Source organism: Lepidochelys kempii, chromosome 1 (assembly GCF_965140265.1).
Source record: "Lepidochelys kempii isolate rLepKem1 chromosome 1, rLepKem1.hap2, whole genome shotgun sequence".
NCBI lineage: Eukaryota > Metazoa > Chordata > Testudines > Cheloniidae > Lepidochelys > Lepidochelys kempii.
In genome coordinates this window covers 242,766,600-242,790,307 of record NC_133256.1, presented here as the reverse complement: position 1 = coordinate 242,790,307, position 23,708 = coordinate 242,766,600, and the positions used below count along the sequence as shown (strand labels likewise).

General features: G+C 40.5%; 1 protein-coding gene across 5 annotated transcripts in view; it reads left to right on the top strand.

Moving 5' to 3' along the window:
* TMTC1 (transmembrane O-mannosyltransferase targeting cadherins 1) overlaps positions 1 to 23,708 on the top strand; it is a 179,670-nt gene that overhangs the window by 45,311 nt on the left and 110,651 nt on the right. For all 5 annotated transcript variants that reach the window (XM_073321270.1, XM_073321264.1, XM_073321263.1 and 2 more), the window contains 2 exons: positions 13,086 to 13,167; positions 14,220 to 14,323. In XM_073321270.1, the coding sequence (XP_073177371.1) occupies positions 13,086 to 13,167; positions 14,220 to 14,323 (186 nt within the window). The remainder of the gene's footprint in view (positions 1 to 13,085; positions 13,168 to 14,219; positions 14,324 to 23,708) is intronic.

The following is a 23,708-nucleotide window of genomic DNA, read 5'->3' as shown; positions in this document are numbered from 1 at the left end:
ACTGTTTTTAAAGGGCTCTCAAGAAATGGAGACTTCTGTGTCTGATCATGTTATTAAAATAAGCTCATTAGAGGTGGAAAAATTGTGGATTACTAGACTATGACAGGTGCCATTCAATTGGGCAGATTCTTTTTACCTGAGGCATATAGCCTGTAAGGGTAATGTAGCATGTATGGTTCATTAAGGGTTTTAAGCTTGTGTAGAGGATTTGCAGTGTGTTAATGTTCCCTGAGGCACAGCATGTTCACCATCATTTTTCTTTTGGTGCATGGCAACTATTCAGAACATGCTTTCTGGGTCTGTGGGTTTTCTGTGCACTTCCTGAAAACTGCCCTCTCCGTTATATCCCCGAGTGATCAGTTTAAAAGCAAAAGGAATAAGAATCGAGAATGCCAGAGGGAAGTAGACTTGCTTAGTAAATTGCACCTGCACAAGCTCAGTCTCTCTGTAGGAAGCTTCTGTCTGAGCAGCAGCCACTTATGTGGATTTTCACTCTATCAACTATTTTACTGTTCTTCAGAAAGTATCGTTGTATTAGTCCCTGCACTGAGGGCACTTTATCAGCAAACTGTGTAACTTTGTTTTAGAAGCTGCCAGTGCTGAACAAGAGCAGCTTCCAAAACAGCTTCATTTAGTTACTGTCTTTACCCTAAAAACCCCAGAAGGAAGGGGACAACCTAAATATAACAGAGGTTGTTATTGTTTTTTAAGTCATTCCTCATTTAAAGCCACAGGGATTAATAATTTAAATTTAATTGAAACCCCAGTTTGTATATGAAGGTGTATGGTGGGTCCTCTTCCAAAATGGAGGCTTCCATTCTTTAATGGGTGAGACTTGCTGTACATGGTGTAGGACATTGTCTGATTGTGGTGTCCAGACCCACCATTGTATGTAGGGTCCACTCTCTTACATACCATTACCTTCCAAAAGTCCCACGTTGTTCCAGTTGGTATTGCTGTTGCTTCTACCAAAGGTTGGACATTCTCAGAAATGCTGGCATTTCCTGGTGAGCATGCAGTAGTCACTGCTTTTGCTGGTACTGTAGAACCTCAGTTACGAACACCAAAGTTACAAACTGACCGGTCAGCCATACACCTCATTTGGAACCACAAGTATGCAATCAGCAGCAGAGACCAAAAAAAAAAAGTGTACAGTACTGTGTTAAACATAAACTACTGGAAAAAAGGGGAAATTTTAAAAAGAGAGATTTGACAAGGTCAGGAAACTGTTTCTGTGCTCGTTTCATTTAAATTAAGATGGTTAAAAGAAGCATTTTTCTTCTGCGTAATAAAGTTTCAAAGCTGTATTAAGTCAGTGTTCAGTTGTAAATATTTGAAAGACCCACAGTAACGTTTTGTTCAGAGTTATGAACGTTCCCAAAGTATTAGTAACTGAGGATCTACTGTACTGTCACTTCTGGTGACCATTCTTGTTGGATGACTCAACAAGTAGAAATAATTGAAATTTTTCTTAATCTCTACATTTTTCACAACAATTTTCATTCCACAGTTTTTGAACAGAAAATTATTTTTTTTGTTCAAAAATTTTCCTCCACCCACCAACACCTCCTTTTTCCATTTTGCCACTGAAACAGAGAAAACCAAGAACCAAATGTTTGAGGAGGGCAGGGGGTGTTGGAATCAAAATCAGCACATTTTGGGGAAAATGAAAAGATTTCACAAACATTTCTGATTTTGAAGAAAAAGGCCTTTTCTATAAGCAAATATTCATTCAAAAAATGTTGACCAGCTTTACAAATAAGCAGCCCATACGGACACTTTCATGTCTAATTATATTTTGAAATATTGTTTCTACTTTCTTCCCACAGTTCAGGTTGCTATAATTTATTTTTGTTTGGCTTGTGGGTATATTGGATGCTTTTCTTGTTTAATTGCATTTAAACCACTACAGGATATATGGCTGGCACTTGGACTAAGCAAGGCTTTATTTCTCCAAGAATGTTAATGGAATAGCAACTCAGATCACTACTTCACAGATATAACACTTCATCAGTAACTCAACAGTTGTCTGTTTCCAGTCCTAGCTGGACATGTAATCTACTGTGGTTGACTTTCATTATTTAGCCTTCAAGGGCCCATAAAATAAGGCTGCTTAGAAACTCAATACAATAATATGCACAAATGTACTTTGTAGTTAACAAGGTCTTGTCAGTCCATTTATTTAATACTATCGTCAAAAATTGCAAAGTACAAATATTTAAATCATCCATCTTTTTTTTAAATTGGTTTATCTTTTGTGTAAAATTTAATAGGAATATGTGCAATGCCTTTGGATCTCACTTTTTAGCCTATTACAGTGGGCACAGTGTAGAACCCATATGTGCATGCAGGGATACCTTTACAACTAAATTTGGTAGAAACAAGTGCAATTTATTTTTTTAAAACCGGACTGGATTGAATTGCTATGAAACTGCGGGACAAATAGTACTGGCTGGAGTGGAGTATAATGAGGACAAGCATTTTGCGAACTTCAGCCACATATCTCTGCCAATCTGTCTCACGCCAGATAGGCAACATTCTTTCTAATGCTTGGTCTCTGCAGAAAAGAGGCTGCCAGTTATACAAAGTTATGTGTTCATGTGGAAAAATGTTTGCTAAAATGAATCCAAGCTCCTCTATCTGTGATCTTCCCGTAAATGGTTTGGTGTCCTCAGAGAATGCCCTGCAGAAGGTATTTTTTGTCAAGGTCCAAATTTCTTGGTCAAGGTATAGTCAACGTCCACACTCCAGAGAAATATTTTTCACACCACAATAACAATGATGCTAATAACAAAATAAAAAGATTTTGGGGTCTGACCAAAAGCATCTGGCAGGCCAGATTCGACCCGGGGGCTGCCTATTGAATTCCCCCTGCCCTATAGACTGTTACTAAATCCCCAAACCAGAAAATATACTTTTTGATTTGTATGATTTCAAAATTGAGTGGTAAGCTTTTGCGGGGCTAGATATGCAGGCTCCTTCATGTCTGTCGTGCTTTTAAATGTCAGAATTCAAACTCAGATTCGCTAAGGTGCAAAACTACCTTGATGATCCACTGGCTTTTCTCCCTCTAGTATAGTCCAAGAATCAGTCTGAGATCATGAACAATAATTTTTTTATTCACCCATCTGTGAAATAATATGCAGATTCAAAATGGTGTAAAGGAAGATTTCAAAAAGATCTTACTCACTTTAGACAATATTGGATGATTTGTGGCTTTGCTTCTCTGACAATAGATGAGACTGAACTGTGGTCAAAACAGGATTAAGTGTAATTATTTTTAGGGTTTTTTTAAATGTAACCCAGATTTTTAATTATTCTTTTTTGATGTAGGTATTGTCTTTACCGTATATTATCTATTTAGGTGATTTATATAGAGGATGGCTTTGTAAATAAAATCAACTAAAGCGAGTTCTAATCTTTTACCTGTCATTGCAGATTCTAGTTTATAATTTTTAAAAGTTACCCTGTCATAATGAAACTATGATTAACTGTGATGAAAGAACTGGTACACTTTTAAATCTGAGAACTTGGGGATTTGTGTGTATGTGAGAGAGAGTGAAAGAGATAAACAGTTGTTGGAAATGTATTGTTTGGTTCTTCGTGCCAAAACTAACAGCATAAGTAGAATTGACTCGAAGTGCTGCTGATAAAAGGCCAATGTTTGGATTGTTTTGTTTCAGTGTAACATTAGTGCAGGGCTGTATTTTATTGTAAATACAGAAAAGCTGCAGTGAAAAGATATGATCTCTTTACCAAGAAAGAATAATTGTTACAATTCTGTTGGCAATCTGGGAAGAGAATAAGCCATTACTGAGACTCCGTTAAAAATAGCACAGTACTTCCAAACAAGAAAAGAGAGAGGAAACTTGTTACCATTTATTTTTGTATTTAGATATTGCTGTGGAGTGTCCATGGGCTGCTTTATTTAACCTGATAGAAACAGGGGATCTAGGCACACATTAGATTAGAATGTCAGATTAGGATTTTTTCCAGAGAGGAAATAACTTTTCCTGATGGGTTTAACATTATTGGCATTCATTTAACTACTTTTGAAATGACTTGTAGGTGGGTATTATTTTGATAAAGGAAATGCTTGTGGAAAACAGGCAGGCCCTCCATTTTAAACAATACAAGTGAATGTGGGGCCACTACTACTTTTGTTGGTCATTTTTGGCAATCATATCTGGAGCCAAACAATCTGATTTCACCCTCCCTCCCCTGCATGTAAATCTGATGACCTCCTTTGATGAGGTAATGTTTCAATTGACTTAAACATTGTTCAGGAGAATTCACACAAACTTTTCTGCTTTTCACATTGGATTTTTTTTAAATAAACAAATGAATATTACTATTTTATCAGTGCTGAGTGGACACGGCTATGGCATCCGTTGGATTACTGTGTCCAGTTTTGGACTCCCCAGTTGGGGAAAGATGTGGACAAATTGGAGAAAGTCCAGAGAAGAGCAACAAAAATGATTAAAGGTCCAGAAAACATGACCTATGAGGAAAGATTGAAAAAAATGGGTTTGGTTAGTCTGGAGAAGAGACAACATGATATCACGACATAACAGTCTTCAAGTACATAAAAGGTTGTTATAAAGAGGAGGGTGATAAATTGTTCTCCTTAACCACTGAGACAAGAACAGGACAAGAAGCAATAGGCTTAAATTGCAGCAAGGAGATTTAGGTTAGACCTTAGGAAAAACTTCCTGACTGTAAGAGTAGGTAAGCCCTGAAACGAATTACCAGGGGAGGTTGTGGAATCTGACACTGAAGGCTTTTAAGAACAGGTTAGACAAACACTTTTCAGGGATGGTCTAGATGATACTTAGTCCTGCGTCAGTGCAGGGAACTGGACTAGATGGCGTATTGAGGTTCCTTCCTGTCCTACATTTCTATGATTCTATGAAATGCACTGGCTACTGTACAGATGTATTTGTACAGTGCCTAGCACAATGGGGCCTCAATCTTGGCTAGGGCCCACGATTGTTAACTGTAATACTAATAGCCATAATAATAATATAGAAAGACATAGTCCTGCCCTGCAGAGCTTACCATCTACAAGGACAGAGGAGGAGGGAAGGGGATACAATAGACAAATTAATGCTCATCTACCTCTCTAGTTAACCATTGCTTGTTGGTTTGTTTGTGGCTACTATTTTATTGTTACTTGTTTTCAATTCCTGCCTGGTTTTTGGTTTTTTAATGATACCTGTTGCCAACTTTGAATTGTTAAGTAAACTTTAACTCTTGCCTATTAAGCCTTGTGAAGTTCACTTTACAGACACCTCCCTCTTACTGTTTGCCCGGGAAATCCAACCTACCTGCTCCTCTCTCCACCCTGCCCAGCCACATAAGAGATTCAGACTTAGTGGCAAGGCAATGGGTTGAAATTCTCTGTGCCAGAGATGAGCTTCATACAGAGGTCCAATGTGTGGACTGGAATATGCAGAGTTTGCAGGTCAGGATTAATGCACACTGATGGAAAGTGCATTCCCACTTAATGGGGGAAGCTTGTAGAATAACCATTGTGGTTAGGCATTTAAAAATAGTCTATTTACGAACAGCTAGCCTAGTCTCCTCCTTTATGTAAACATTTGGGAGTATATTTTCTGGTCACGCACAGTGCTACCATTACTGTGAATGGAATTTATGTAGGTGCCACTACTGTGAGACAACTCTCCAACTAAATATTTATAAACAAGATAAATAGTACTGAAAATGTCTGGGCTTACTGCATTTGTTTTTTGTTGCTTTTCATAAAGGCCACAAAGTACTGTGACTGAATCAAGCCATTGGATCATATTCTGCCCTATTTTATGCACAGGTAACCCCAAGGACTTAAAAGTAAGTAGTCGGCATTTGGTAAATAATGATTTTGGTATTTTTCCTATCCCGATCTCAGATCCAAACAGGTAAAGCTTTTTTTAAAAAAAGCATATGGAGAAACTTGTGATTGTTTCAGCATGGGGGGAATCCCCCCCTCAACAGTCTGAAATGGCATAATAAAGCTACCAAAATCAGTGGCTGTGAAGGCTTCATTGTGTTTAGAGTTAGCCTCCCGGTGCACAGTGTAAGAGAGGAAAGATATCGTGGTATAAATAGGAAATAATACATTAAACCTCTAATAGCACTTAACCATTCAGGATATGAATTGAGTGCCACAAAAGAATGGGAGGGAAAAAAATCTGTCCTATTTCAACAGTCTGATTATTTCTATGGACAAATAAATGGTGCTGTGCGGGCAGCACTTCTCTTGCATGCAGAACCATTTTCGGTAGGGACTGAGTGACTAGTAACACATTCCATCAATAAATACGTCTAGCAAAGGAAGGCTCCTTAATAACCCAATCCATGGGTAGGAGAGGGAGTGTGTGCACACGTGCACATCAGGAGCTGCTAGAAACCGCAGGGGGCAGATGAGGCCATGCAGGTCTCCTGACCTACCAAATCAGGGAGCCCCATGAGAGAAAAGAATCTCTGGCTTCCTCCACAGATTGAGCATAGCTATTTGCTGACAGCAGAGGAATGTAGAGACTTGGGGCTCCTGAGTTCAATTCCAGGTGCTGGAGGGGAGTGGGCTCCAGTGGTTATAGGCCCTTCTTCCCTTGTCTCTGTCCATCTCTGTTCCTGCCCTCCTCCTCCTATCGACCCCACCCTTCCTGGCTCCCTGCTGCTCCTCTCCTACACCGCACCCCCTGGACCCTGCTTCCCACTCGCTCCTCCAGCTCCTGACCCCTCCCTCCTCTTTTTAGTTCCAAAACACCCCGCCCCATCCTCTGGCTCCAGACCCAAGTTGGAGCATGCTTGCTGCACAAGAACTCTTTGGAGGATTTATCTGCTAGACTCTAAGTCTCTACTGAGCATGTGTGAACTGAGATTTTGTCAGAGGCTTGTAACTTGACCAAAGTTAGGTGAATTTTTTTGGGAACACTCAAAGGCACATCCATGATGCCTGGGCAACCTCCCTGCCAAATTTCAAGTCTGCTCCAAAAACTGGAGATACTGGAGTGGGCTTGGCCAAATGGTTCCAAGAATTATTTTAGCATAGGCAAACCAATGTATTTTTCCCAAATCTGTTCTTGGAAATGGCTTAATAGTTTTAGCTGAAACATTAAAAAAAATCTAAAATAAAAATTTAGTTAGAGACAGACATCCAACATGGAAAAATTTCAGCCCAAATGATCAAAGTTTGACAAAGTTATAAGCAACTGGAAACCGGGACTATTTATGGAAAATGTCAGACAGCCGTAACTATAGGCATCACTACCTGCGCCACCTATAAAACACACATTTTAAGAGCCCTTAATTGTCCTGTGACAAGGGATCACCAGTTCTAAATGGATACTAGTAGATTTCCTCTCTTCAGTGGAGTATAAGTGTCTGCATGGTGGGGGGTTATTTTTCCTCTTAACTATGCTCCTTCTTGTCTGCTCATCATGTCTATGAAATGTCTGGTATGAAGGGAACGTCTTATTCATTCTCCACACATCTTTGGCTTATCTCTCTCTCTCTCTCCCCCCTTCAAATATCCTTTCTTCCCGTTCTTCCATGCATACCCTGAGGGCCTTTGCAAGAAATGAAATTTATACAAAATATCATAGAATGGCCATGGATAGAGGGGGAAAGTCGCCATGTGGCAATGCAGTTTGTTTTCAGACCTCATGAGAGGGATGTTTTGGATGTCTATTTGTTTTAGCAACTGAGCTCTAGTTTGAACCTGTGTTATGTGAGTAGCTGGAGGAGAGCGAGTATGTGCAGTGCTGAAGAGCAGCCTACTGGTCAGGACATTTCCAGGTGATTTAGGCACTGGTAGCTCGATTTCCAGAGGTTCTGAAAACCCCAAATCTCTCAGATGCCATTAGGAATTAGATGTGCTCAGTATCTTTTTATATCAGGATATGTTTAGTTTTCATGTTTTTTTTTAACTTTGCAAATAAGCCTCTCAACATCTAATATTAATAGAAATATTTTCAAGAATGAAAAACAAATCAATGATAAGTTTTCAAACTTTAAAAGGTTCTCTTTCAATATTGACATTCCAAAGATTGCATTAGTGAATGAGTCTGCAGTAAAAGTTAAACAGAAATTGTAACGGACAAGTTTCATATTGCAAGCTGAGTTAAGATTCAATCTTGAAAGGGCCTGATTTTCAGAAAGTGCTGAGCACCCACCATCTAAAAATCAGGGCTCTTTAAGGTGTCTCAGCCTGAGGACCCCAGAACCAAGGCACTCAGAATCACTATTAACTTCTGAAAATTGAGTGCTAGCTGTTAGTAAGACAACGGCATAAAAATAATTGTGAATTTTTTTAAAGCTGACCATGTCCCTTTAAATTGCCAACAACGACTTTTCTGTGTACCTGCCTCTGTGTGTGTGGGGGTGATGATTGGGGTTTAACAGTCTCCGGAGAGGTAAGGGAGCTGGGATACAACACATGTGCTGCAAGGAATGTCAAGTCTAAAGAGGAAAGCAGGAGACCTTTCTTTTCCCCCTCATTACGTTTGTAGCTGTGATTGATATTTTATTTCCCGGCACTGACAGGTATTTTAAGTGAGTTGAAAACCTGCAGGCATCTGGAATATATTTGTTTATTTTTCAGCTTCACCCTGTGTCTGTGTTTGGTTCTTGTTTTCTCACTGGAATGTCATTGACAGCTTGTCCCACAATGTCTCTCTTCATACAGGAAAAATAAGCCTGACTAGGGTGCAAAGATACTACTTGAATACAAAATTCAGTTGGCTGGGCAGATTATGATGAAGATGTGAGTAGGTAGAAAAGGAGACAATTTTTTTTTACTGAAGGAATATTGACCATCCCCACAAGAGAACTGCATTTTCAAAGGATGGCTTTGTCACTGGATATAAGCTTCCCACCCATTTCCTAATAATGCTCTTATTTTGCTCTTTGGTATATGTGGGTTTTCATAGTGTTGTGATTGTTTTGCCTCCCCCGCAACTGGGCTAGAGGGGGCTTGGTTTGACAGAGAGGCTGTGGGAATGGAAATGGAAAACTGTGTTCTTCTGGAGATGGAGTCTCCTCTCTCCAGCTCTAGAAGAATAAGACACTAAAGGGGGGGCGTGTGTGTATTTAGCAATGTGATCTCACCTCATTCCTTCTGGGATCCCTGATGTTAAAGTATTTTTTTTAATGTTTTAACTGTTTGTTGTATTTCTGTAGTGCCCAAGGTGATTGGGTGGAGGGTGGAGAGGAGGAGAGAAGGAGTTGCTGTTTTATACAGAAAAGAATTACTTTACGGATTGGGGCTGATCCTCAGCTGGTGTCAATTGTCATAGTGTCACGACAACTTGGGATGCCTCAAATGTTAAAAGAAAAGAAAAAAGAGGTCTGTTCCTTAGAGAACTTTGTTTTGATTAACACACAGTCCATCTGGTACCAGGAATTTTTACGTTGCTGTAAACTGCATGGTTTTGAGTTTTACTAGGCTACCTACCTGCTGTCCTCAGTTATAAAATCTCTGAATTCTGTGATAATGTAATTGATTTCAGGATGAGCTGTACTTTTCAGGAAATCAAAGCTGCCAAATATCTGTCTTGGCCTCTGTTCGAAGTGGGTAAGAGAAATCCTTGCGTTATTAAGCATTTTTGGATTTATTGTGTCTTTGTGTTGCTTCAGGGAGTATTCCTCTCAGGCTTTTAAAAGACAGCAAGTAGCCAGTTACATAATGGATTTTGCTTTGTGGGAGAGTTGGCATGAAGGCAAGTTGAAACCTCTGTCCAAATGTTCTTTTTTCACACTTGGTTAGCAGAAATGGCAATCTGGATTTCCTGCTCCAATTTGCTCTATTCATTAAAATCAGTGAGATCCACATCTTGAAATGTTTACTGTATTATTATGATGAGGCACTAATATTTTGTGAGATCATTCTTTTTGTTGCACAGAGCTACTGGTAATATACAGTTTTCTTCTTCTCTGTGTCCCACCCTGACTCCAGTATGGGGTGTGCATGAGCACTAGGAATCTGTGTTCTTGTGCATATGCGGATGGAGCTGATGATGTGGAGTGATCCTTCTGAACGGAGAGGTGTCTTAGGGTATGTCTACACTGCAGTTAAAAACCCACAGCTGGCATGTGCCCGCTGTCTCGGGCTCGCGGAGCTGTTTAACTGTGGTGTAGCTGTTCAGGGTCAGGCTGGAGCCCAGGCTCTTGGACCTTGTGAGGTGGACAAATCCCACAGGTCAGGTTGCAACCCAAGCCGGAACATCTACACCCCAGTTAAGCAGCCTCTTAGCCACAGCCTCAAAAGCCTAAGTCAACTGGCATAGGCTAGCCGTGGGTGTCTAATTGCAGTACAGACATACTCTTAGATGTTTGACAGGGCTGTGTGGCTAGCAAATGAATAGAATTCTGATCTGTGACTGACTCGGTATAAAAGGCAGTTGTTTTTATAAAGGTACAAAACAATGAAATCTTGCAAAAGTGCAAAACAATTACATTTATTATTTTAAATATCCTGGTTAGCTTACCAAATAAGAATCATTAGCAACTTACAAACCAAACAAGCAAGCTGCACTAGAAAAACAAACCTGATCCAGGTTGTGTCTCTAAGCTGCAATTTTACCTTGTGTATTTTGGAAGCTGTGCATGACTGCTATTTAGAAAACTTACTTTTCCTGCTTGATCTGCAGCTCTGTGGAATTTGCGACAGGAACAGTGAATTGTCCTTTGCTCACATTGGCCACAAGTAAGATGTCTTCCTAGTTAGTCTTTCTGAGACCAGTAATACCACCCATAAGACATCCAGAATACACCAGGGTTCTGGCAAAACAGCATTTTGATGAGCTAAGTTACCCATATCGTTACCCATGGGTTGGTATTTCATATATGCCACTTCTCTAGCTTGGATGGCCAGGAGAGCTGGATCAACAAGCAGAGTATGATGTTATTATCTTTCATGGTTTTCCTCGTAGATTTCATAGCACAAGCCCTTTTTAAGTCAGAAAAACATATTTCGTAATGGAATCTGCATGAAAAGAAAATTTGACAGATGTTAACCAAGTGTAAGCAGGCTATTATAATGGGAAGTGTTAGGCAACCTTAACAGTAGGCTGCGCTACAAGCCCCGTCTATAATAATGTAAACAAAATACAACCAACCACTTCTGTTGCTTACTAAAAGTCATAAGAGGTTTGAATTTCATGAGACATTCCAACTGGCACAAAAGTCCAGGGCCTGATCCAAACCCCGTTGAAGTCACTTGGAGTCTTTCCCTTGGCTTCAGTGGGCCTTGAATCAGGGCCATAGTGAAAACTTGAAGGCCAGTCTGACCTTTCATGAAGTATAAAACCTGAAGACTAGTCTGAGTTTCCTTGTTCTGGGAAGTTGGGGCCTGATTAAAATCAGTGGGAGTTCAGAAAACTTTTCACCTTGCAGGATTGGGGTCTTGAAGACCAGTCTGACATTTAAGTCACCTCCTACTCTTAAATGTCAACATTTATAAATAAGTAGACGACAAGGGACTGAGGTTATCCAGCTTTCTCTACAGTACATAGTTTGGGTTACTATGTTTTAGGAACGATGCTTACAGAAGGTTTTTTAAAGAGATTGCATTTTTTAGAGTATATCCAGCTGCACTCTCTTTTCTTTTTGTTGTTAACCTGTAATTCCTTCTCATATAGGTTTTGGTTCTGCTGCTTTTGTCAGCAGTGAAAGCTTTTCTTCATATTTCAAAGGTGCCTAGCATCACTAACTTCCTGCTATCGAAAAGTTGAACAAAAAGCCACAAATTAAGAATCTCTCTTTCTTGAGGAAGTGTTGTGACCTCATTTTTGCTGTGACTTGAAGGGCTAAAGGTAGTTAGACGATCCTGTGTATTGAGAGATTTCGAGAGGAAATCAAAAATAAATTTCTATACTAGATGTTTGCAGGAAAAAGCATGACTCTTTCCTTGCATGGAGTGCTCACTTGAATACAAGCACTGTAAACTGTTTCATAATCTTCGTAGATTGTACAAACTGATTTTTTTTATTCCTTATTTTTAACACTTTCCAAAAAGCTGAAAGATAATGTTTCTTCTGTTTTCTCTAAGTTAAAAACATTCTTCACCTCCTAAATACTTATCCCCCTCAACTGTCTTCTCCAATGTTTTACTTGTTTTTCTTCCTCAGAAAAACGAAAAGTTTGTAGGGTCCTATATAAGCATATTTAGTATTTAGTTACTTTAGTGCCATAGTGAGGGTCATTAATTATTTTAAAATGCATATTAGAATTTGGAGAACATTTTACTGTATTAGAATAATTTTGAGAGATCAAGTTTTTGAGCTTTATAAGGCTTGACCTCAAGCCTTTAATTTTACCTGCCTGTGGAGCAGGGAGGGTTTCTACAGACAAAGGGCATCCTGTAGAATCCTAGAGTATCAGGGTTGGAAGGGACCTCAGGAGGTCATCTAGTCCAACTCCCTGCTCAAAGCAGGACCAATCCCCACTAAATCATCCCAGCCAGGGCTTTGTCAAGCCTGACCTTAAAAACCTCTAAGAAAGGAGATTCCACCACCTCTCCAGGTAACTCATTCTAGTGCTTCACCACCTGTGCATTTGACTCACTTCAATTAATAATCATAACAAGCTAGTCAAGTGACTTGTAATAGAAATGGAGTATGTGAACTCTACTTAAAAAGAGAGATGTTTTAAAGAAGCTCAATTCTTACAGACTATGCCTCCTTCTCTAGTTTTTGAGCACATAATTGGGTTAAGGAGCTTCTGAGTTTTAACCATGGCCTGATAGTGACTTCTTCCTTGCTGGGCAAGTCATACATGGAGATTTGTGAGCATTAAGTAGTTGATGGTTGTAAATAGAGCTGGTTGGGGAAACAATTGTGATAATTTCTGCAATTTTTTTCATTTGAAATTTTGTTAAAATTTAGAAATAAAATGTTGACTAATTCTAATTAGAAAATGCTTTGAAAATGCAAAATGATACAAATGCTTATCGTTATAGCTTTATTGTTAACACATTGATAGACATAGGATGGTTAGAGCATTGTGCCAGTGATTTTTCAGTGTGAAAAACAAGCTACTTTCTACTAAGTATTAAAGCAAGTATTTGTTAATTTGCATTTCAGCTACCTGACTGCAAGTAACAACCAGAATTTCTTGTATACTGCAAGGCCATTTTTGAAGAGGGCTGCTTTAGTAATAAGTTATGTAAGTATGAGTGATTTTAAAAATGTGGTGTTGTACACCTAAATAATATTAACATTAATGTTGCTGAATAGTATCACCAACAAAACTAGAAAGCTGAAATTGCAGCTGAAATTCTATTTTAAGTGGTTGACTAGGTGGTGTTAACTAACAGTTAATCATGAAAGATAGTCCAATAAAATTTCAGCTGGACAGTTAGTTAAAATTCTCTTTTAGTTTACATAGGTCGTCATTTAAAAATCAACATTTGCAAATATCCCACAGTTGATCCTTTTCTAAATAGTGGGGAAATTTACAGTGTAAAATATACCACTGTGGCTTAATTGGAAAATACTGACTTTTCAATGGTAATCACTGCAAGTGTAAAGAATGAACCCCATCTCCAGAAAGAAGGTGACCATGCTGCTCCAGCTAGCAGGACAGGCAGTAAGGAGAAATCAAAAGCTTGCTAATTTTAAAGCATAACTTCCCTGTTGCCCCCTACATGCCAGATTCTGTTTCCCTTACCTGGAACAGTAGCTAATGACACAAGTAATCCCCTTGAAACCAGCTCAAAAATAAATCTGTGGAACTCGTGCAGAGTGAGGTATTACTCAGCATGAGAAAAGGTATTGACACATTCATACTCACAAACATTGTCTGTTTTGAGAAGGCTTGATATCCCATACAGTCCATGGCAGTAGTACACACTTACACTGTGGCGGGACACTATGACAGAAAAGGGTAGAAAATTATCCAGATAAATATTTGTGAAATTCCTTTTATGTATATTCATAACGTGGTTTGTTTTTTAGTGGATGTTCAAGGATTAACATCCTGCTATGCCACTGATGCTAATAGGAATTGATTCCATAACTGCCCTGGAAATTAATTTGATATCAAGCCCTAGTTTGTGTTGATTTCTCTGCAGTGTTTGCTAAATCTTAAAGAGCCATCTAAAAAAATATAAATAAAAAAAATTTGAGTCTTCATTTTAAAGATTTGGATTTCCATGTATGGTATAATATTGCTCAAAAGGAGGTAACCATTTCAATAGATGTTGTTCTTCTCTGAAGGTGATTCTTGTTTTATATTTCCGTTTCTGGATAATGGGAGGTTCCATGCCAATGTTTTCAGAACAGGACAATCCAGCTTCATTCTCACCTTACTTACTTACAAGGTACAGTACCAATAACTGCACAAACTTATTAACTACATGTAGTTTTCTTGAACTAAAATGTTTTAGTCAGGGAACGAACAGATCTTTGTTTTGTTGGTTAACTTCTACACTTAACTGTATTTCCTTATTGCTCTCCCAAGACTAGAAAACAATTGGCATTATTTGAATCACTGAAGCATGCAACAATGCCTGTGGTATTATGGTGTTATTGTTTGTTGTTGTTGTTTATGCTTTTTTGTTGAAACCAACAAGCTTATCTTTATAAGGGCAAGGTTTGTCGCCTAGTGGTTTGAGCATAGCAGTGGGAGTCCAGGTATCCCAGCTCTGATGCTAACTTTTTCCTGTGATGTGGGGAAAATCACTTGACCTTTTTGTCTCAGATGGAGATTCTGTAAAATGGAAAAAATGATACTTAAAAATCCCTCTGGAGTGCTAATGAGCAGTTAGCACTTTGACGATATAAGGCAAGATAGGGGTCTCAGGTATTCTTTTTGCTCTTACAAAGATATATCTCTAGCTGGGCCTGGCTGCTAGGGATTAATTAAAAGTAATGGTCTGACACTTGCAATTTATGTTAGCAGAAGGTTTTGTTTTTTATCATCAGATTCATTGGTGAAATAGCATAAAGAAGCTGATATTGGAGCAATGATGTTTCATTGCCCTCATAGTCAAACCAAGGCTGGGGTGTTGTCACTTTCCACAACCTAAGTTGGACTAAGTCAGTACTTGGATTTGAGGTCACACTGGAGCTTCCGGAAGTATTGTTATGATGCAGAAAATGACCTTCTTCCCTCTGAGTCAGACCAAACCAGTATTTTAGGATGATGATGGGGAGCTTTTTTATATTCAGGGGCTTTGCTTTAATTGATAAAACAAAGAATATGCTTGGCTTGATAATGCAAGAAGGATCATAGTTGTGGGGATGTTGTTTTGAAGAGAGGATGTGAAAGTAATTGAAAAGTTTTTGTTCCAATGTCCCCGTTGATTCCAAATGAAAGGAGTAGCAGTCCTGTTTGATACCATTTTTCTGGAATGCTGATTTGTTGTTTTTAAAGACTAAAGCTCAAACACAGCTGAGACTAGCAGACTGAGATTGAGACACTGTTGTTCAACATCTGGAGCAAAATTGAACTGGATCTCATTTGAGAAACTACTCTAATAACGTGCCAACAGCTTCCTATTACTAGCAATACTAAAATTGCTTCCAGGGAACATGCTAGCTAATCTGGAAAGCTCTAAATTGTTACATATGATGCATGTTTAGAATTTACATTAAAGTGTCTAATAATAACATATTTCTTAAATCATAGTATAAAAGACTTAGCTGTTTGTTCCTCTATTTAACATGTTTATCCTAAGAGTAAGGTTATATAATATAAACCAACCCAGTATGACTTGTTATTTATTATTCTGTAACTGAAAATGTTTTATTATATTTGCAATTAACATTTTACATTGTCTGCAATGACTGGGGTAGCTTTTAAAAGAAAAACTAAATTATTTGGTATAAGAGTGAATATTTCCCTGATAATAGCACAGGGTTTTTTTTAGTGGCATGCTTCTGAAAGGCAACTAATTGATATCACTGCAGACTGAGCTCCTCTTTATCTGAAGGACAGGTGTGGTACAGAGAGCAGGCCGACCTTCCCTGTGTTGTCCCATTGATATGTGTGAGCCCTGACTTGAAGTAACTATCTTTAGAAGGAAAGAAGAGTTCATTGTCCAGTGCCCATTCTGTTCTTAGCCTGTGCTATAGCTGCCAACAAGGGTACCAGCTATAAACATGTTTTGTTTGTAGAGCTGGACAAGAACCAGAATTTCATTCCCACAGAAAATTTTGTGTTTCAGATCCCCTCCCCCCCATTCCAAATCAGAAATACACAGTTTTTTGTGGGATGAAAATTTTTGAAAGTTTAGAAGAACCAAAATGGAATTTTCTTGAAAATTTCTGGATTGGCAAACTGGCTGCCCAGCTGGACAGCCTATCAGTCAGGAGCCCAGAGAGCCAGCCAGCCTGCCTGCCTGCCTGATTTCCACCTAAAGTTTTGTTGCAATCAACACATTCTTATGGAACATTTCAATATTTGAATCAGTGTTTTCCAATGGAAAATTTTTGTTCAGCTCTAGATTTTTGTAATGTGATCCACTGTGAGCTGGACATGGACCATAAACTAATTCACCAGAGCCTAATATTTATTGTGTGACTGGTATGGCTTTCCCAGTCTTCAACAACACAAGCATGTGCATTAACCTCAGTAAAACTATATATTTCCACATTTCTTAACTGTCGGAAGTAGATGTATTCTATAATTGTGACAATGTGAAATCTTTTTAAAGTGAATCAGTTGTTTGTTCAACCTCCTAATAAAGTTTCTGCAATTCTGTTGCATGTGCAGGGATACAAACGAGTAGCTCAAAGGTCAGAGTGCGGGCATGTGTATGTGGTAATCTACAGTGCCCCAGCTTGGTGCTCACTAACTTGCCATGTGGAGCCTGCTATAGGGCAGGGAAAGTCCCGGAGTGCAGCTTGCCATACTGCACTTTGAAGCACTGTTACTCTAAGCCACACTCTGGGTCTTTCACTGCACTGTATCACTGTCCACTTGGGACATTACGGCACAGAAAGCCGGTACATAGTAGGTTCTCACCCTGGCTTGCCACTTAGTAACTTGCCGTGTAGACAAGTCCTATGAATGCTTTAATGGACAGACCCTGCTGGACAGTACTGTCTTCCAGTGTCACCAAAAGAATTTAAACTTTCAGTGAGATCTGCAGCATACTCCATTATGATGGCCTGTGCCTCTAACAATGACCTCCAGTAGAGGTAATGCTAGAATGGCAGAATAGGCCTGTTACGTGATTGATTCCATCTTTCAGCCAAGGCAGAAAATAAAAGGTACAGGAAATCCTACTCTTCTTGAAGACTCACTAGAGATGGGAAATGGGACCTCCTGTATCCCACACAAGGAATCCCGGTCTAATGAACCACTGGTTATAAAATTCATAAACTTGAGTTGAAGTCGCTGCAAGTTGCTGTCACAAGTTTTGCTATGGATAAGCAACTGCAGCACAATGTAACTTCAACCAAGCCTCTGTGACATGCTTAATGGGGTTAGGATGAAATGGAGGAAAGATGTAATAGTTATAAAGGGATTGAGCGATACAAAGCTTGATGTAAACTTTTTACTGAAGTGCAGTTAGAGTCTTAGCAGGGCATTCAGCAGTAGGCTTGGCATGCTTCAGACATTCTGCACAACGTTTCTTTATTCTGCTGTTCTTGAGGGAAAATATTTGAGTCCTCTGAATAATGATGAGTACATATTGTATTACGAACACCTTGTTAAGACTGAGGAAAAATATTCAATGTACAGTATGTCTCACAGATAGTGTAAGAGACAGATAACAGCAGCAACCTTACCAATAAGTTCCAAATAAAAATATTTAAAAAAATAAGTTTCTCTCCAAGTGTAATTGTATAGTAACCATTGCAGGCATTGGCTGTGTGACAGCCATAAATCCATCTATTGCAGCCATGAATGAGCCCTAACTGTGTCTTTTAATTTGCTTTACAATATGACTGCTTTGGTAGATAGCATTTTTTATGTGGTCAAACTACTTTTTTTTCCGTAGTTTGGCTTTTGTGTGTGTGTTAAGTGTTTCAATCAGATATGTGAGAATTCAACACAGTGGAAATTCAGAAACCCGAAGAAACACTCATCCACCAAAGTTTACTTCTTTTACACTTCATTTGGATTTATGTTTGTTTTCTAAGTGACGCATTTAATTATGACTGTTGAGGCTTCAAAGGGAATAGAGCTATTGAGCTCAAGGAGCAAACGTCTGCTGTGGAAGCAGATCGCTGCGCCAGCTAGGTTTGTCTGGCAAGGCAAGGGAAGTCAGAGGCAACAACCCCTATGGGATTTGCACTAGACCCTAGGCTAGTAAAGCAATATTAAAACCAACCTCTGCAATATACCAGCCCATTAATTAGCCATCCAGAGCATTCTGACTCTTGGCCACACTTTCTGAGTTTAGGAGCTCTTGCTGCTTTCTCAGTGTGTTTCATTTAATCTGCATTTCAGTATAATATGTACAATAGACTTTTTATTTCAGTGTTCACTTTTGGGTAAGGCAGGAAAATGCAGAGACAGCAAGAAGTCCTGGCTCACTAACATGGGGACCCCCTCAGTCCATATATTAAATTTTAAAATATGTTTTCATTTAAAAAAGGAGGGGGTGGGACCCTCATGGTAAAATGACAAAGCACAAGTCTCTCTCCTGAAGTGTGAACCTGCCTACTCCAGGCCAAAGAGTTGAACATGTCTCTTACTTAATCTTATATGGTTTAATGAGCAAACCCTGATAAATGTTGCTATCCTGAAATATTGGTTGTTAACCGGCATTTATAATGGGGCTGTGGAGCCAATTACAAACCCTGCTTGTGAAACAGAATATCCTGTGAATGCAAATACCTGGACACCCAAAGATAGCTTTGGGAAAAGAGGCACAGCTTAAACATTAGCATCAGACATTTATTCCTCTCAGCCATGTGTTTCATTTTTAAAATCCATTGCCAACACAGGGCTGGAGAAAGTAGCTTGACCCCTTGAGGCAAATAGCCAGTATCTTTTTTTTTTTTTTTTTTTTTGTATTCATTCCACTTTCTGTTGGCACTGGATAGGTAAAGATAAGGCTGTTTTCTCTGGGGTCCCATGGCCTTTTTAGACCATTTAAAAATGTCTATCTCGACTGATTTCCAAGAGATCTATGTTTTTAACTTCCTGGGGAGTAGTAATCCATATGTCAGTCATTGCCCAGGGGACTCACCATTTCCCCCCTACTGTAAACCTTGGTTGAAGCCCTGGTGTGTAGCCATCAATCTGTTAGATTGGCTTAGGGTGCCCCTTGGAATCCATTGCTACCATTTTTTAGCTAGGAAAATGGATCACATTTGAACACAAAACTCTCAGGGATTTATAGGTTTGGGGAGAACAAGATCAGCCCCAGGGTTTTGCATATTGCAACATTATCAGGATGATCCCCAAGAGCTCAGGTTTTATTGGAAGATCAGTCTCGTTTGAATGTCTGATTTGAATGTGCCTCATTCTTAAAAATCTGATATTTTCAACTAGTTAGCAGCAAAGTTTAGGAGGAGACTCAGAAACAGACCTACTAGATTAATGAATAGAAAGATCAGTACAGTTTATACAGCATCCTCCTCCACAGTTGTACCTTGTAGTAGAAGGTACATCTTACTATTCAGCAAGCTGCAGCTGCTTGTATAGCTCTGTATTTCTGTACTCTGTGTACCCAGCACTGTATTGATAGGCAGCTTTTCTTCTAGTTGCCACAGCTCTGTGATGATGAAAGGGATTATATGGAGCCATTATATTTTTTGCAGTTGAGAGGGCTTTTTCCCCTCCATTAATGTTTATGCTGACATTTGGATCTTGTCTCCTACTGATGATGTGAAATCGGACTTTGTGAGACCGATCTATCATTTTATTTATTTAAACAAATGTGATTTTACTCTATGAACACAGAATGTACTGGGCAGAGAAAGAACGTATTATTTTATGATTATTATAAGAAAATGGTATAGGTTGACAAGATACAAGTAAATTCCTGCAGAAGATATGACTGGACTGATAAGCTGCTTGAGATATGTGCCCTAGAGGATATGCAAATAAATATAACTCAAATACAATACCTTAAATAACATCACCAGGTTATAATTGCAGCAGCATGTGTTTTACAACAGTGTCATGAAGTGGCTCATCATCCACACTTGATTTAGAGCTTTGCAAACGGTGGAAAGAGCCTAGAGATGAAATGAGTTCTGCTGTTAATATGTGAGTGAGAAACTCTTCTCCTAATAAAGGACATAAATGAATTCTTGTCACCATTAGAAAGAACTAAAACCCCCTTGCGTACCAGGTAAAGCGCCTGGGTTATTTAAACAAGGGAGTGATGAGCTAAAGGGTTCTACATCCATAGTGGCCAGGATGGTGTTATCAGGAAAATCACCGATGGATTGTAGTTTCCTCAGGAAGTCAGTGGTGTCTCGAAGGTAGCTGGGAGTGCTGGTAGCGTAGGGCCTGAGGAGGGAGTCTCCATAGCCAGACAATCCTGCTGTCAGGGTGCCAATGCCTGAGATGATGGGGCGCCCAGGATTTCCAGGTTTATGGGTCTTGGGTAGTAGATAGAATATCCCAGGTTGGGGTTCCAGGGGTATGTCTGTGTGGATTTGTTCTTGTGCTTTTTCAGGGAGTTTCTTGAGCAAATGCTGTAGTTGCTTTTGGTAACTCTCAGTGGGATCAGAGGGTAATGGCTTGTAGAAAGTGGTGCTGGAGAGCTGCCGAGCAGCCTCTTGTTCATATTCTGACCTATTCATGATGACAACAGCACCTCCTTTGTCAGCCTTTTTGATTATGATGTCAGAGTTGTTTCTGAGGCTGTGGATGACATTGTGTTCTGCACGGCTGAGGTTATGGGGCAAGTGATGCTGCTTTTCCACAATTTCAGCCCGTGCACGTTGGTGGAAGCACTCTATATAGAAGTCCAGTCTGCTGTTTCGACCTTCAGGAGGAGTCCACCTAGAATCCTTCTTTTTGTAGTGTTGGTAGGGAGGTCTCTGTGGATTAGTATGTTGTTCAGAGGTATGTTGGAAATATTCCTTGAGTCGGAGACGTCGAAAATAGGATTCCAGGTCACCACAGAACTGTATCATGTTCGTGGGGGTGGAGGGGCAGAAGGAGAGGCCCATCGGTGATCTTCCCGATAACACCATCCTGGCCACTATGGATGTAGAAGCCCTCTACACCAACATTCCACACAAAGATGGACTACAAGCCGTCAAGAACACTATCCCCGATAATGTCACGGCTAACCTGGTGGCTGAACTTTGTGACTGTGTCCTTACCCATAACTATTTTACATTTGGGGACAATGTATACCTTCAGATCAGCGGCACTGCTATGGGTACCCGCATGGCCCCACAGTATGCCAACATTTTTATGGCTGATTTAGAACAACGCTTCCTCAGCTCTTGTCCCCTAACGCCCCTACTCTACTTATGCTATATTGATGACATCTTCATCATCTGGACCCATGGAAAAGAAGCCCTTGAGGAATTCCACCATGATTTCAACAATTTCCATCCCACCATCAACCTCAGCCTGGTCCTGTCCACACAAGAGATCCACTTCCTGGACACTACAGTGCTAATAAACAATGGTCATATAAACACCAGCCTATACCGGAAACCTACTGACCGCTATTCCTACCTACATGCCTCCAGCTTTCACCCTGACCACACCACACGATCCATCGTCTACAGCCAAGCTCTGCGATACAACCGCATTTGCTCCAACCCCTCAGACAGAGACAGACACCTACAAGATCTCTATCAAGCATTCTTACAAATGCAATACCCACCTGCGGAAGTGAAGAAACAGACTGATAGAGCCAGAAGAGTTCCCAGAAGTCACCTACTACAGGACAGGCCTAACAAAGAAAATAACAGAACGCCACTAGCCGTCACCTTCAGCCCCCAACTAAAACCCCTCCAACGCATTATTAACCTATACAACCTATCCTGAAGGATGACCCAACACTCTCACAAATCTTGGGAGAAGGCCAGTCCTTGCCTACAGACAGCCCCCCAACCTGAAGCAAATACTCACCAGCAACCACATACCACACACAACAGAACCACTAACCCAGGAACCTATCCTTGCAACAAAGCCCGTTGCCAACTGTGCCCACGTATCTATTCAGGGGACACCATCACAGGGCCTAATAACATCAGCCACACTATCAGAGGCTCGTTCACCTGCACATCCACCAATGTGATATATGCCATCATGTGCCAGCAATGCCCCTCTGCCATGTACATTGGTCAAACTGGACAGTCTCTACATAAAAGAATAAATGGGCACAAATCAGATGTCAAGAATTATAACATTCATAAACCAGTCGGAGAACACTTCAATCTCTCTGATCACGTGATTACAGACATGAAAGTCGCTATTTTACAACAAAAAAACTTCAAAGCCAGACTCCAGCGAGAAACTGCTGAATTGGAATTCATTTGCAAATTGGAGACAATTAACTTAGGCTTGAATAGAGACTGGGAGTGGCTTAGTCATTATGCAAGGTAGCCTATTTCCCCTTGTTTTTTCCTACCCCCCCCCCCAAACTTTCTTGTTAAACCCTGGATTTGTGCTGGAAATGGCCCACCTTGATTATCATACACAATATAAGGAGAGTGGTCACTTTGGACAAGCTATTACCAGCAGGAGAGTGAGTTTGTGTGTGGGGACGGGGACGGGCGGGTGAGAAAACCTGGATTTGTGCTGGAAATGGCCCAACTTGATTATCATACACATTGTAAGGAGAGTGATCACTTTAGATAAGCTATTATCAGCAGGAGAGTGGGGTGGGAGGAGGTATTTTTTCATGCTTTTTGTGTGTATATAATAAGATCTTCTACACTTTCCACAGTATGCATCCGATGAAGTGAGCTGTAGCTCACGAAAGCTTATGCTCAAATAAATTGGTTAGTCTCTAAGGTGCCACAAGTACTCCTTTTCTTCTATTCCTAGGCTCCCAGGCCCAACATCTTCTGGCAGCCATAACAAAAGTAACCCAGAGGATTAAATTGTGCCACTTAACAATGTTCCAGTTTGTTACACCATCCCTTTGGGGGCTAGAGTGGGGGAATAGGCTGCATAATCCTTTGTGACAAAAAGAAGGCGGGTCATGCTCTATCTTCTTCCCATACCATTTGCAGGGGTTGCCTGGAGGGGGCAGTCCTTGCACTTTCCAACGACAGTCATGGAGATCATCCCTGGCCTTCATGCACTGCCTGTAATAGCGGGCGAGGCTGTAGGGATGGAGACACCTACAGTCAGAAACAAGCCTGAGTGAACTTCACAGAGGAATCAAGTCAGAGGGGGAGAAATTAACAAAATTTACAAACCGAACAAATCCTGAGCCTAGCCTAGGGTTGCCAACTGTCTAATCACACAGACCCAAATACTCTTGCCCTGCCCTGCCCCGTCCCGCCCCTCCTCCGAGGCCCCGCCACGCTCCATCCCTCCTCCCTCAGACACTCGCTGTCCCCCACCCTCACTCACTTTCACTGGGCTGGGGCAGGGGGTTGGGGTGCAGGAGGGGGTGCAGGCTCCGGGAGGGGGCTGGGGCAGGAAGGGATTGGGGTGGAGAGGGGGTGAGAAGTGCGGGCTCTGGGAGGGAATTTGGGTGCAGGAGGGGGCTCTGGGCTGGGGTTGGGGTGAAGGACAGGGTGCGAGCTCTGGGAAGGAGTTTGGGTACAGGAGGGGGCTCTGGGCTGGGACAGGGGGTTGGGGTGCAGGAAGGGGTG